Raw genomic sequence first — 14,671 nt, 5'->3', positions numbered from 1 at the left:
AAATTACTGTCTTTTATAATTATGGAGTGAATGAAGATTGGGTTTCAGACTTAGAGTTTGTCACATGTACCTTTATCTTGATCTAAAGGGACCTGCTACAATTCGAAAAGAGTTGTTTTGACTATGAGGCATATAATGTACCCAGGAACTCAAATCTCTTAACTATTTAGAAATTTCTTGTGCTTCCTCTTTCCTGTTGTCATCTTGACAGTAGCTTGCTTGCTTTATTTATTTTATGACAGTAGCTTTAAAGAAAAGTCTTTTGTAACCATTGTAGTCTTTCATCTTAATTCTTGTTTATTCCATAAATACAAGCAATGACTCTTATATTATAAAAAAACTTAGGAATTTAGTGCTGTCCCTCCCCACCAAAGAAATATAAATGTATTCTGCAATTTCTTTGACCCTTTTTTGTTTTATTTATATTAAAATCTAAGGTCAGGTTATTGTACTAGTACTAGGCATATTATTTTGCCCCTATAACCTAGTAATAAAGAATTAGTAGAAAATGAAAGTAAAGGATGAGACTTATAAATGTGAATAGGATTAATGTACATTTGACTAGGAAAGGGGCAGGAGTGTTATGTACTTGTGGATTTTTAAAGATGATCTGTAAATCCTTTACTACTTAATTTTTCTGGCTGAGTTAATTCTAGGAATCTAAGAACAATGGGACAAAATTTAGAATGTTTTACCCTACAGTCCTGAGCAGTTGTCTTTCTTTTGCATATTTATGTTTTGGTGAGACAATAGTACCTTTTTACTCTGTGAATTTTCTTTCTTATCCCTTTGTGGTACTTTAATTCCATCATTTCTTCTTAGAGGAGAAAACCCACCATAAAGCTTCACTACCATTTTTTATTTCATACTGGTTGACTGCATTGCCACTCATTCCGCTATTTGCCTACTTAGTTAACACTAAGTCACACTTTTAGACTAGCAAATTCTTAATAGATGTAATCACAGAGAGAATTCATTACCTTTCCCACCCCAAAATGACTAGATGGTGAGGAAATGGGAGATACATTTGAGAAGGGGAAAAAAGAAAACAGTGTATGAGTACCGTGGACTACTTCAACTTGCCCAAGTAACAGCTTTCAGCAAAACAATTACATAATTTTTGGCAATTTACTATTCTTTTTCTCAGTCAATGCAGGAAGAAATGTCTGACTTTTTCCCCCTCTTCCCAAATTTTAATGCAAGGATTGCTAATTCTCATTTGGATAGAGCCACGACTTTCTGGTTGAAAAGGGTAGTTATGAGAGAAACGAAATATCTGTCAGTTTGGACCTAGAATGGGATGGAATTTGCCTATATAGGAAGCTAATTATAGTGAAATTTTCATCTTGTTATGATTACCTTTTTAAGAGCTTAACAGTTTTCTGCACTAAAAATAGACCTAAGCCCAGAATCCTTGGAGTAGCAGAAGAGTAATGATCGTCTAGGGCCGTCTCTGGGTTTCTTAAATTCTAATTTGTAAGATATAGGGGCTCAGCTCGCTCCTTTTGCGGAGTGATTGTAAGTAACGCTTGCCTTAAGAATCTCATTATTGGAACACGGAGCCATATTTCCTCTGAGAATTCTGGAGTAGCGTTGAGCCAGGGCTGTTCATTTCTCAAGTAATCACGCTGGTGTGATAGAGAGAGAAAATGGCAGCTGTTCGGAGCTCAGGCCTTCAATTTTCTTCAGAGTCCAGTCACTCAAGTGTGTAATTACACAGGGGGTGCTGCAGAGGCGTTGGGCCCTGTCAGAGAACTGGTTTGAGGCTTTGCTTTCTGCTTTTACCAGCTGGGAGAGGCAGAAGCCAATAGGACCCTGACTTGGTGCTGTTCTTTTTACCCGTACCTTCTCATTTTGATTGCTTCTTACCTTCATACATGGCACACAAACTTTCTTTCCACCAGCATTTTGGGAAAAAAAAAGAGTATCTGGGTTTGAATGGAGGAGGCAGAGGAGGAGGACAATAAGGATGACAATGACAACGACTACAAAGAAGAGGTGGAAGGTTGAAGATGCAAACCAGGAAGCTGGATTTGTCCTTTCTCTATTTTGACATCTTTACATTTTTGTTTAAAAAAAAAACAAAACAAGACTCAATAAGCATAAAGTATTTGTAGGCTTGTACACCATTAATTTTTTTTCAAATATTAGTTATTTTCGCCTCATCCCAGAGATTTGGAAATCACAAAGCTAGTTGATGTGATTAAGCTTAGGGCCAGCTAGCAGTGACAAATGGATCAGGGCTAAAAATTCAGATGGCACACGTTTCTGTGATCTAATATTATTGAAGGCCAGAGCTGTCTTCTTTTCTCCTTTGACAGTGGCCAGCTGTTCTGCCTTCCCCATCATCCGCATTAATGGCAGAGCTAGTAGGAGCCATTTCAGTCCTTAGGATTACTTGGTCTTACTGTGTTTCACAGATGTCACAGGGAGATGGTAGCATTTCAATTGCCCCAGCTTGTGTTCTCTGGTTCCTCTTTCTTGCTTACCTTAGCTTTCTGATTGAGGTTTTGTGCCCAGCATTCCAATCTCTGTTTTCTAGAAGTAGGAATGTTGATGATGTGTTTTGCTGAACCATGTGATGATTTCTGTGATCTTTGGGGCTAGAAGAAGGGATCAAGAAAATCAGGCTGCTCCAGTGAGTAGGTGCCTTCATCATTCCCAGCAGTTAGCATAAATTGCCTAGTAATTTGCCTCAAGGACTCAAGCAGATTTCTAATTTTTCACCCCATATATAAAGTAAAATAATAAGTAAAATGTTAAGGTCCTGTCAGATTGTCTGGTTTTCTCTATTTGGAGAAAGTGTACCACAAAAACAAAGTCTGGGTAATAAGTAATAAATTCACTTTTTGAAAGCTCGTATGTGTGTGTGTGTGTGTGTGTGTGTGTGTGTGTGTGTGTAGAGAGAGAGAGAGGGTCCCAGTATGTAATCTAGACTGAACTTAAATTTTCTTTTTTTTTTTTTTTTTTTTTGTCTTTTTCATTTTTATCGGTACCGGGGATCGAACTCACGACCGCCTGCTTGCAAGGCAGGTGCTTATGCCACTGAGCTAAACCTCCAGCCCCAACTTAAATTTTCTAGTACCCCAAGTGCTGACATTATATGCAATCTGTCTTCTTATTTCTTAACTTTGAAATTATAGGTAAAAGTTTAGTACCGGAGGAGCATTTTTTATGTTTGCTTGGAACTATTTAAGGTACTCGTTGACTCATTATGTGGTAAAAGTAAAGTATCACAGTTATCTAGATAGTCATGCTCATAGCCTGTAACCCCTTGGATGCTACATAGTCTCACCCTTAATTAATTGCTTATGTCTTAGTTGTATACAGTCCACATGAACATCCTTTCATATAAATACCTTGCATATGATTTGTTTTAGAGAAGGAGCATCTAAAATGTTTACCAAATGCCTCTCTTTCTTCATTTTAACATGACTGTATATAATTTATCCAATGCATAAGTAAATGAGAAAAGTTTCTCAATGGTCTGATCTGAAGTTTATTGATTAAGGTTGTTAATATCAGTTTCTTGTTAAACCTGCCTCATAGCATCTTTTGAAAGTCAAAAAATTCAAGTGTTACTGGAAGAAGTTACCAGTCCATTGTTGATGTTGGAGTTAAGGTCTTACACAGCTGAAAAGTAGTTAATATCTTGGGGGCATTACACGAGGTCACTGTTTTACTATTTTGAATTGCTTCTTTCTGAGGCATTTAATGCTTAGGATGCTATGGTCAAGTTGAACTGTCTTGAGGTTTTCTGTCAGCTGTATAAGTTTGGGTATGGTTTTGAACTGAAATCTGAAAATCCAGTCATCTTGATCAAGAATAAAATCAAGAACACTTGCATTGTGCCAGTCTCAATTGTTACTGAAAGATAATTATGATTGATTTTTAAGAGCAGAATATATTTATTAAGAGAAAGAAAGCTTCTGTCCGAGAGAAAGACAGAAGTGAAATAATTCTGATTTTTGCAAATGACCTGTGATCCCCAAATCAGTTGTATTATGTTGAAGAAACAAATTTGCTGACATAGTTGCCTTTTAATGGCTTTGTCAAAATGTTCATCAAGATGAGAGGAGGATGTTGGACTGCACAGTTGCCCAAAGGAAGCAATTATTTAGGAGAGAAGGCCATGAGCTTCCTGCTGGATGTTTGCATTGTAGAATGAGTGGCTCTGAGGAAAACTTTTAGTTTCTTTCAGGACCTCATCACTATGTGTAGGTCAAGGATGAGAGATCATCTCTATTAACAGTGACAGTGGACAAAATACTATTTGCAAAATTTCTAAATCAGCATGTACTAATAAAAGTAGTTTATTCTTACTATGCTTCGTTTTTCACATTTCAAAAAGGTCTGTGTTTATACATTTGCTAGAAATTCTGTTTGTTTATTTTCAGCAAAAGATAAGACTTAGTTATATTTTCTTGTCTCTCTTTGCTTTTATACTTAAGATATATGGAAAAGTCCTTTAGTATTAAACAGAGTCCTGAATCTATCTACTTCAATAGCAGTTTTTGTTTTCCTTACTCAGATGGGTAAAAACAATAGTTGTACCTCCTTAAATGTAAATCATGAGTTTTATGACTTTGGACAGTTGGAGCAGACCTTTCTTTAGTGAATTGGGAAATGAAAATCGTATTTTCTGAATCATTTTCTCAAAATGGAAAAAAAAAATGGATGAGGGAGGATGGAGATGGAGGGAAGGCAAAAATGGGTGTAAAAAGAATTATGTGTTACATGCATGTACTGCAAACATACACTAATAAAGTTTGAGACACCTTCTCAGCAAGAGAATAACAGTGTTGAGTATTCCTGAAGTATTTATCTGAGGTATAGAACATAGGAGAGGTTTTAGAAAAAGTGTTTTGGGAAATGCTTGTCTGCCTCAAATGTCAAATCCCACGTTTAATTTATATTGCTGTGGTAAAGGACTGTATGGGGTAACCCTGAGATGGGAAAAGATAACTATGTTATAGATACTCTTCAAGAAAAGGGCTGGTAATCAAGCAATGGGGAAAAGATTAAAAAGAAGCAACAAGGTTGGGGGTTTAGCTCAGTGATACAGTGTTTGCCTAGCTGATTCAGGGCCCTGGATTTGATCTTCACCAGCAGCAGCACCAATGTGCATGCATACACACACACACACACACACACACACACACAGGCACACAGATACAGGGACACATGATCTTTCGTGTCACATAGCAGAATGATTCACTACAGAGATTCAAAGTTATTTCTGAATCTGAGTAGAGAAAGCCATATCTAAATATGTATTTTTTAGGCTTTTAAATTTTGTTTTTTTTTAATCGTACCGGCGATCGAACTCACGGACTCCTGCTTGCAAGGCAGGTGCTTATGCCGCTGAGCTAAATCTCCAGCCCCTCAAATATGTATTTTTTAAATGGTGACGTATTAAGAGTTACTACTGCCTTGCAAGCAGGCGGTCGTGAGTTCAATCCCTGGTACCGATGAAAAGGAAAAGGTCAAAAAAAAAAAAAATTACTACATCAATAGCTTTGTTTTTTTTTTTTTTTTTTTTTTTTGTCTTTTTCCTTTTTATCGGTACCAGTGATTGAACTCACGACTGCCTGCTTATAAAGCAGGTGCTTATGCCGTTGAGCTAAATCCCTAGCCCCCAACACCAATAGCTTTGTAAAGTCTTTAAAAGGACAGACATTTATAAAAACTATGTTTGTGGTTTTTTTGGCATATGTAAAAATTATATAGATAATGAATGAATTTAGGGAATAAGCTGATATTCCACTGGATTCCAGTAAAACTTTTTTTCTCAGACTATAGTAGAGATTTTTAGTAACATTTTTAATTTTTTGGAAGAATTGCCTAATAATGAATAAATTATTGATTGTATGTTAAGAGTTTGTTTTTTCTCAAAATCAGCAAGAATTTACCATGTTTAAAGTCATGGAATGATTCTCACAAGATAAATGCTTTCGGATAGAGAATTGCCAGAATATGAGATGATGTTTTTAGTTAGTGTATATATATAACAATAATTTATCCTTGTGTTTCTGTTTTGCATTCTCCTGGGATGCTAAACATTTGGTTTGTAGAATTACAACTACTGGGGTGGCTCCTTTTGCTTTGTTCTACCTTTTTTTCCTCACAATAGGAGAGGGAACAAGTAGGTTATTAGTCTCTACCTCTTTTTTTTTTTTTGTACTCACAAGCTTGCACTTGCCAGGCAGGCACTTATGCCACTGAGCTAAACCCTCAGCACAATCTCTATCTTGTTTAAAAAACTGATTGAAATTTTGAGATGTCAACTATTATTTCTTACCCAGAGTCCCCATAATCATTTTTAGTCATCTATGATGATTTCTACTGATGTTAAAAGTATAATGTTAATTTATAAAGAAATACATTAAGAATTTTTGAATCTGAATAATTTAGAGATTTTATACTTAAGATATATGGAAAAGTCCTTTAGCTATTCCTCCTTTGCAGCTGTTTCCCTTAGGATCATCTTTTCCAAACTGTGTAGGATAAAAGTAACAGGAAATTCCCTGGTACCAAAAAAAAAAAAAAAAAAAAACAAAAAACAGGAAGTTTACATTTTCTTAGTAATCTAGCTTTGTTTTGTTTCTCTTTTCCTATTTCAAAGTCCTTTGCACTGCAGTTCTTATTAAGGTAGATTTGTTTGTACTTTGTCACAATAACAATTAGGATCAGTTATGTGGCCGGGACCCTACTCTCACTGATGAGCTGCTGACTATCCTCACTGAATTAACTCAACTCAGTAAGACCACCAATGCCAAAGTGGCACTTCGAGCCCGTCAGGTAAGGACAGTTTTTGGTTATCTTGAAGGAGTGTTGTTTTTCATAGTTTAGGAAATTCTACAAACAATGAGCTTTTACTTAATCACCTTACAAAGAGTTTTCTATGTATATCACAGTGTTCTCAGAGTAAATGTTTTCATATGGTATTTTTTTAAGAGAAATAAAATGATTAATGTTGAGTCTCTAGAGTAGGAGCTCTTTTCCCCTTACAAAATCGTGATATTGTTCCCTACCCTTCCTAATACCCCTGTGGTACTAAATAGCTTCAGGTGGAGGAAAGGAAACAGAGGGGAAGAAATCGACTCAATATTTTTTACTTCCTAAAGGGAGCTTAGAAACAGATGAGAATTGTTAAGTAGATAGGAAATAATCAAGTGTGGAAAGCAAAAGATAATGAAATGAATCTTAGATGCTAGCTATCTGAACAATCCTAGAGAAGTCCAGTTAGTTTCACCCTATAGTCTTCATTTCCATTCCAAAAGGTTTCAGCAGGGAAGCTGAGAGTTGGTGCTCCCTTTGTGTCTCAGTGCTTGGGCATTGACAAGGAAGCAGTGTTTGAAGCTGTTCAGTGACCTTTTGCTTTCTCTACAATTGTATCCATGTCACTGAACTACTCAAAATTATTGAGCCTCTCAGTGACCTGCTGAGGGTATTCAGGTCCCACCTTGTCCCTGTTTGTTTGTGACACTGCTTTCACTTTGTCTGCTTCTCACATGCATTGGTGTTACATCATGATGCCCTCTTGGTGCTCAGTATCTGGGACTGTCAAATCAGCTTTTCCTAGTCTGCCTTTTTGCTTCTGAGTTACAGAGGCTAGCTATCCTGCACCCACCTTCCCCACAGCTGCTCTCTGCCAGATCTGATTCCCAATTAACAGCTAGTCATGCAGTCCCCAGGACTAGCAGCTTTGCAATGGTAAATCACATGCACTGATGGAACTTGATTGAAGCTGTTTTCTCTCCCTTCCCCCTGCCTCCCTTGGGAAATTGCCTACAACTCAAATCACGATGAGAGTCAACTGAGATTCAGTATTTTGTAGCATTGACTTTATGCTGCAGGACCTAGAAGTTGTTTTACTTGGTCTCTGTTTTATCTTTGATGCCTGCACTTACAGAGTTATATTTATTGCTTTCGTATCAGAGCTGCCTAATAAGAGTCTAGAATAATCACTCTCTTGGGAATTTATGCCTCTTATTTTGCTCTCACTCTAGGTTCTTATTGCCTCCCATTTGCCATCATATGAACTTCGCCATAACCAAGTAGAGTCTATTTTTCTATCAGCTATTGACATGTACGGACATCAGTTTTGCATTGAGAATCTGCAGGTATATATATATATAGTAACCCTTTTCTATCACTTTGCGCTCTTGACCTCTTTATTCCCACAAACATAATTAAGTAATCAATTAATTTCAATTTCCATATAATGAAGTTTTATACCTTGACTTTTAAAAATGAATTATACTAAAGGTATTTTTTCATAAAAATGCTATTAAGATTGTGGTTTAGCTTAAAAATAAAATAAGTTTGCCTTGACAAAAGTGTTCTATTAAATTCTTTACCTCTTGTGGTTTTACCTAGGAGGTAATCTAGAATTAAGTAGCAACATTGTTTGATTTCTGATATTTTTGAATCAGGCACACATAAATGGCTGTTACTTTTCTGGAGACAAAACTATTTAAATGTAGTTTAATTTTAATGTTTACTATTAAGTTTTATAAAGAGCCGGGGCTGGGGATTTAGCTCAGCGACATAAGCGCCTGCCTTGCAAGCAGGCAGTCGTGAGTTCGATCCCTGGTACCGATAAAAATGAAAAAGACAAAAAAAAAAAAAAAAAAAAGTTCTATAAAGAGCCAATTTATAAGAGATTATTGTTAAATTTTACCACTAATTGAAGGGACCTCAAGTATTTTTAAAACATCATTTTCTCAGCGGTGACTTTCTAAGCTTTATTCATGGTGCATCTCTGAGGGAGGTTGAGGCAGAGGGTTCACATGCCTGAGCTCCACCTGGATAATGTAGGAAGATCCTGTCTCAAAATAAAAATGTAATCATACCCATATACCTTGGTACTGACTGCTTTGAAATTTGTCACATTTGGTTTTCAACGTATTTTGACATGAATATTTTGCCACAGTTCGTATGGTTTGGTAGTGGACTTTAAACCTAGGAATTACCCTTATTGATTGCCCCATCACTAGCTACTCTTTCCAGCTGAAACAATTTATTTGGTGCTCATTGTTTTTGGTACTTGTCACATCTTCCAGAACCAATTAATGACAAGTACCTAGGTAGTACTATAAGAACGGGGCTGAGAATGTAACACATTGATAAAGCATCACTATTCGATCCCTAGCACCTTAAAGCATGCAAACAAGAAGTGACTTTTTCTACCTAGAAATTAGGACTTAAATTGTTGCATGTCTGACCACAGGAATCTTCAGACTTCCTCCTGGGAAACCTAAAAAGGTTTTTCCTTATTTGATTCTCAGTTGAAATCAAGGGGTTTCAATTGGGGCTCAGATGTAAGATTTTATCATAATGGAGTATTTAGACAATATTTAGAAAGGGAAATATAGATGTATGTTGGAAAGGTTAATAGTGATCATAAATTCTTAAAGTACAATTAATAATACATTTTAATGAATTCTAAGAATTTTATGTATTTAATCTTCACAACAGCCCTATGAAGATAAGTGTTATATCCTCGATTTCGTAGCTGAAAAAACTGAGGCACAGAGCAGTTATATCTGAGTATGGCCATCATAGCATTCATAGTTTTTACTATGCTTTAAATTTTTCTATTTTGAAAAAAAAAATTTCTATTTTGGGTGTTATGTTTTAAACCTACCTTTATATCTTGCAGAAACTTATCCTATCTGAAACTTCTATTTTTGATGTCCTACCAAACTTCTTCTATCACAGCAACCAGGTAGTGAGGATGGCAGCTCTGGAGGTGAGTATTTACAGCATGTGACACAGCCTTCTCCTTGGTGTCTTCTAGGTGTTTGGTTATCATGCCATTTCTTTTTCTTTGATCATAAGACTGGTTCCTAAGGGTAATCTTCTTTTCCTTTGAAACAATAAGTGCTTACTTACTTCCTTAGTCAAGTGTTTCATCTCAACTAATCAGTTTCTGGGTTCCAATCACAGGGAAATAGTGGCCATCATTTTTCAGTACTTTCCAGGTATTTGAATTCTTCCAGTTCATAATGGAAGATTCACTATAACACAATAAATCAAGAAATATATGGTTTTAAAAAATGTAGTTGGTTCAAACATGTGTAACTTTACCATTTTGTTATCTATGCCAAATTAAAATGGATTTTAGTTATGTTTTGAATTGGAAAGCAGTGCTTACAAAATTTTGTCTTACAAGAAAGAAGCCAGTAGCATTTAATGAACTGTAGGTTCATATATTGAACTTCTCCATTTATGAAGTAAAAGGAAATCTGTGAAGCCACGTTGGTGGCACATACCTGTAATTCTAATATTATGGAAGCTGAGACTGAAGGATTAGAAGTTTGAATTCAGCCCAGGCAACTTAATGACTTACCAGTGTCTCAGAAAAGTGGGAGGGGGCTGACTGGGGATGTAGCTGAGTGTGAAGGCCTGTGTTCAATCCCCTCTGACTGCCAAATAAAATAAAAAGACTTGAGAGGTTAAATTACTTGTCCAGAAATTATATAGATAATAAGTGGAAGAATTCGCATTTAAATTCAGGTCAGTCTGACTCCAAAGACTTTTCTATTTCCACTGTAGCACACTACCTCATGAAGGACAAAAATTGCAGGCCCCAATTACTTGTAGCCTTCAAATTGCCAAGTAGATACATTTTCAAGATGGAGAAAAGGAGTGATTTAGGTGATTTTATGTAATGTCACCATAATCTGTTGCTAGCTTGTTGGGGTTGGTTTTTATTTGTATTCTGTGATTTAAGTATATAAAGTATCTCATTTAGTAAATACCAAATACCTGAATTACCTAAGTATTTTGGGGGGCTTGTATATCATTTAATGAAAAGTATCCTTACATATCTCACATACTGATAGAATCCCCTGCAGCATTTTATGCTTATGGCAAATTGAATGTGAAGTGCATGGCAGTAAACTAACGTTTTTGCTGAAACATAGTCTGACACTGTTTCTTTAACTCGTGAATAAGTTAATGTATTTGAAATATATCAAATTGTGCCTCCCTTCTTTTGCCTGGAATTGGGTATCTAGATTATTCAAAACTGACTTTACGCAGTAGGCTTAAAAAACAATGATATAAGATAGGAAAAGAGTTAAAGTGTACTGCATTTACTTCCATATTCAATCTGTATTCCTAAGTAGCCCAGAATAAAGAACTCTTATTTTTTTTTATCATTCTTGCTTTTGTCTTCTGTTGAAATGATTTTTGCTAAAGATCAACCCTTCTATAAAGTTTAACTTAGAGTGGTGGTGATGAACCTTATAGCACATGTGTTTTTCTTTTAAGGCAAAAGATATTAATGTGTGAGTTGATTTTTCTAAATTAAAACCTCAATATTCAAGTTTAAGTGCAGTGTTGGCACTTCTTGATAAATAAGTGAGCTTGGGTTACAGTTTGCACACTTGGTTTCTAAAACATTTGCCATCACTGGCTTAGGGTAAAAGCATTACCATGCATCTAGAGGCATACAGCAGAGGCAGTCTACCTTTATTTCCAGCTGTATCCATGAAGCTAGTAATGAGGCTCAAGCTTTTTTATGGCAAAATATGTATAAGGTATGATTTTTAAAAATACAGTAAATGTTTAAATTTTTAAAAACTTATAGTGAAAGACAAATTGTCCTTAATCCCCTTGAAAAATACTCCCTTTTGCTTCAGACACATTTACCCCATTGTTCTTGAAACTTTCAGAAGCACTTCTGGAAGTCCTCCCTCCATGTCTTCAGTCACACCATCCTGGCTGCCTTGATGTCATGAATCAGTTCTAAATGTTTATCTTTCATAATCATTTTGACTTGGGGAAGAGTCAGAAGTCAACTGGTACCACAGCTGGTGAATAAAGCAAATGAGGACACATTATAATGTTTTTTACAAGCCTGTGTTTCCATTGAATGACACTCAGCAGCAACATTCACCATATTTTTAATCATACCTCATAAAGACACTTATGAAAGAGAACTTCTAGAACTGCTTTAGTAATAGCAAGAATGATAAGTGTGTTTGAAGCAAGAGTGAGTAGGAGGATTAATGGCAATGCCTTTTTTACTGTAATAATATTTTCTGTTTAAATACATACTTTTTGTTACCAGCTCTTGTATGTATAGGACCTTGGAACCTCTCACTGCAAACTACCACCTTTTACATCCAGTACTTCTCTTTAAGACTTTTTCCTGGTATAACCATTCTCTTTTCTTTTTTTTTTTTTTTTGAAGTTCATTTACTAAAGATTACTTTTTAACCAGGTATATGTTCGAAGAGCTTATATTGCCTATGAACTTAACAGTGTACAGCACCGCCAACTTAAAGACAATACCTGCGTGGTGGAATTTCAGTTTATGCTACCCACATCTCACCCAAACAGGTGAGTTTAAGTATGTTATATGCACCAAAGCTAGCCAGAGGCCTATCAGGAGAGTTATGAGGAGTAATGAATATGACAAGTCCATGTGTTTTAAGGCTAGAAATACAGAGTAAACATGAATAGATTTGAACCGTAAGAAAAGAGTTTCTTAGGGGCTAGGGATTTAGCTCAGTGGCATAAGTGCCTGACTTGCAAGCAGGCAGTCGTGAGTTCGATCCCCCGTACCAATAAAAAAGAAAAAGACAAAAAAAAAAAAAAAAAAGAAAGAAAAGAAGAGTTTCTTGGTGCCTGCACCTTTGATCTGGAGAGATGTTATGATCTAATTAAGATGAAAGTTCAGGATTACACCATTCCATTTTGGCTGTGTTATATTACTGAAGAAACTTTCCTTCCCTCCTTCCTTATTTCCCTCCCTGTTGTTGGAACTTTGCCATAAAGTCGCTTTTTAAGTAGTTTTAGTCAGCAGTTCAAACATTTTGGGTGGAATGCTTTCCTTTTTTTATATGTTTGTTATAGATTGAAATTGTACCTGAACTAGTTTTATTATCTCCTGAAAAACAGACACTTGAATGTAACCATTGAAATTCAATCAGATTTTTAAAATAACACTTAGGACCCAACTTCATAAATTTAAGTCAATTACTTAATTGGTCATGCTAATTCAATTAGTATTTTTTCTTTCCTAAAAACTTTAAACTGTACATATGGAAATTTATTGCAGTATTTCTTTGGTTTTAAAATGAAATACTTCATCTTATATACTCATTTTCAAAAACTATTCTGAGGTAATGAAAATCTAGGTATTCCACTCACAGATACATTCATTTCCTCCTATATTTTCATTCTTTTTATTAATACCATAGGAAATATAAATACCACAGCCAATCTTAACTTGCCCCTCTCCAATTTTTTTTATGGCCTTTGGTTCTTCGCTTGGTATTATAAAGTACTGTTTCTTTGGGAATCTTTAGTTATAGACACCAGAAATGTTTTTTTCTGAATTGCTACTTCACCCAAGCAATAGAGCCTTTCTAGAGACAAAGAAGTCTGTGCTAAGACTTTTGACCACTGGATGCCACTGTTGATCCACTAGAAGTCAGCAGATGAGCAGAATCACTTTCAGAAAAAATACATCTCTTCTTCATCTCAGAAGATCCTTTCAGTTCTCTACCTCAAAAATGCCTTATGGCTGGCAGAGAAAAGCATATATCCTTGATTTAGCAAGCATCTCGGTACATTTTTGCCTCCATGGATTTCAGAATCTCATTTTCAAGAAACGAATAGTTGTCCTTCAGTGAGTGGCAAAGTACTCATAGCACACATAGCTCAGCACTCGGTCTTTCTTTTCCTGCATTGCTTTGAATAATTGTAGAGAACTACATGCTATACTTAATCCTCCGTAATTCTCAAGACAGTCTTCCTTTCTTCCTGTTTTCTACAACCTCTTCCCTTTGGGCAGTGATTTGTAGTCAGTCTGCAGGGTTGCCTCTGATTTCTGTCCCTTCTCATAGTTTCCCTTGTCTTTCTGAATTGTTTTCCCCCTTAATTCAAGGCTGTGTCTTCAGTTTGGTGGGAAAGTTGACTGAAAAATAAGGGAAATTCTTAACTGCTTTGTCAAGAAATCTTACTCATTTATTCTACATCAAAAATATGAACCTTGTTTTGTCCTGATGTTGTTTTAAAACTTGCATACTTGCAGAGATTTATTTAGCTCAGTAGCAAGGGCAAGGTCATGAGTTCGATCTCTGGTACCAAAAAAAAAAATACTTGTACCTACCAACAGCTGTATTACACATGCCTCTATGGATAAAGACCAGGCTTAGACAGAATTGGTATCTATAATTTCTTGGTTATGTATGTAATTTTAAAGCTTCTGAAACACTGTTGTCGTCAGTATTATCATTATTATTTGTACAGATCTGAAAGTAAAGATAAATGCAATATAAGGAGGAAAGAGAAAACAATCTTCATGAAAGTCAGAAAAATGTTAAAATGGCTTTAATCCTTTTTTGATCTAATGTCTAATTTTGTTAATTTAGGATTAGATGATTGGATTTGAGCACAAAAGGATGTAGAGTTATACTGTCAACTACTTTGAAGCTTACAGATTTGTTTGCTTGACACATTTTGGTGGGAAAAGTTTGTCCCACTAGATGGTTTGGTACTGGACCTGCCAGCTAGAACTTATTTGCCTTATGATTCACTTATCCTCCCCAGCCAAAACAATTTGATACTCATTGGTTTTGGTACTTGTTGAGCCTCAAGGAAGCAATTAATGGTAAATACTGAGGCATTACAGTATTCAGTTTATTCA

General features: G+C 35.7%; 1 protein-coding gene across 5 annotated transcripts in view; it reads left to right on the top strand.

The window, feature by feature from the left end:
• The window catches only part of Acaca (acetyl-CoA carboxylase alpha), a 308,031-nt gene that overhangs the window by 171,672 nt on the left and 121,688 nt on the right, over positions 1-14,671 (top strand). For all 5 annotated transcript variants that reach the window (XM_013152137.3, XM_005003514.4, XM_003469462.5 and 2 more), the window contains 4 exons: positions 6,688-6,801; positions 8,013-8,126; positions 9,668-9,757; positions 12,239-12,357. In XM_013152137.3, the coding sequence (XP_013007591.1) occupies positions 6,688-6,801; positions 8,013-8,126; positions 9,668-9,757; positions 12,239-12,357 (437 nt within the window). The remainder of the gene's footprint in view (positions 1-6,687; positions 6,802-8,012; positions 8,127-9,667; positions 9,758-12,238; positions 12,358-14,671) is intronic.

Source organism: Cavia porcellus, unplaced genomic scaffold, assembly GCF_034190915.1.
Source record: "Cavia porcellus strain 051 isolate PalLab524CR breed Dunkin Hartley unplaced genomic scaffold, mCavPor4.1 scaffold_6, whole genome shotgun sequence".
Lineage (NCBI taxonomy): Eukaryota > Metazoa > Chordata > Mammalia > Rodentia > Caviidae > Cavia > Cavia porcellus.
This window is presented reverse-complemented; position numbering and strand designations above follow the sequence as displayed.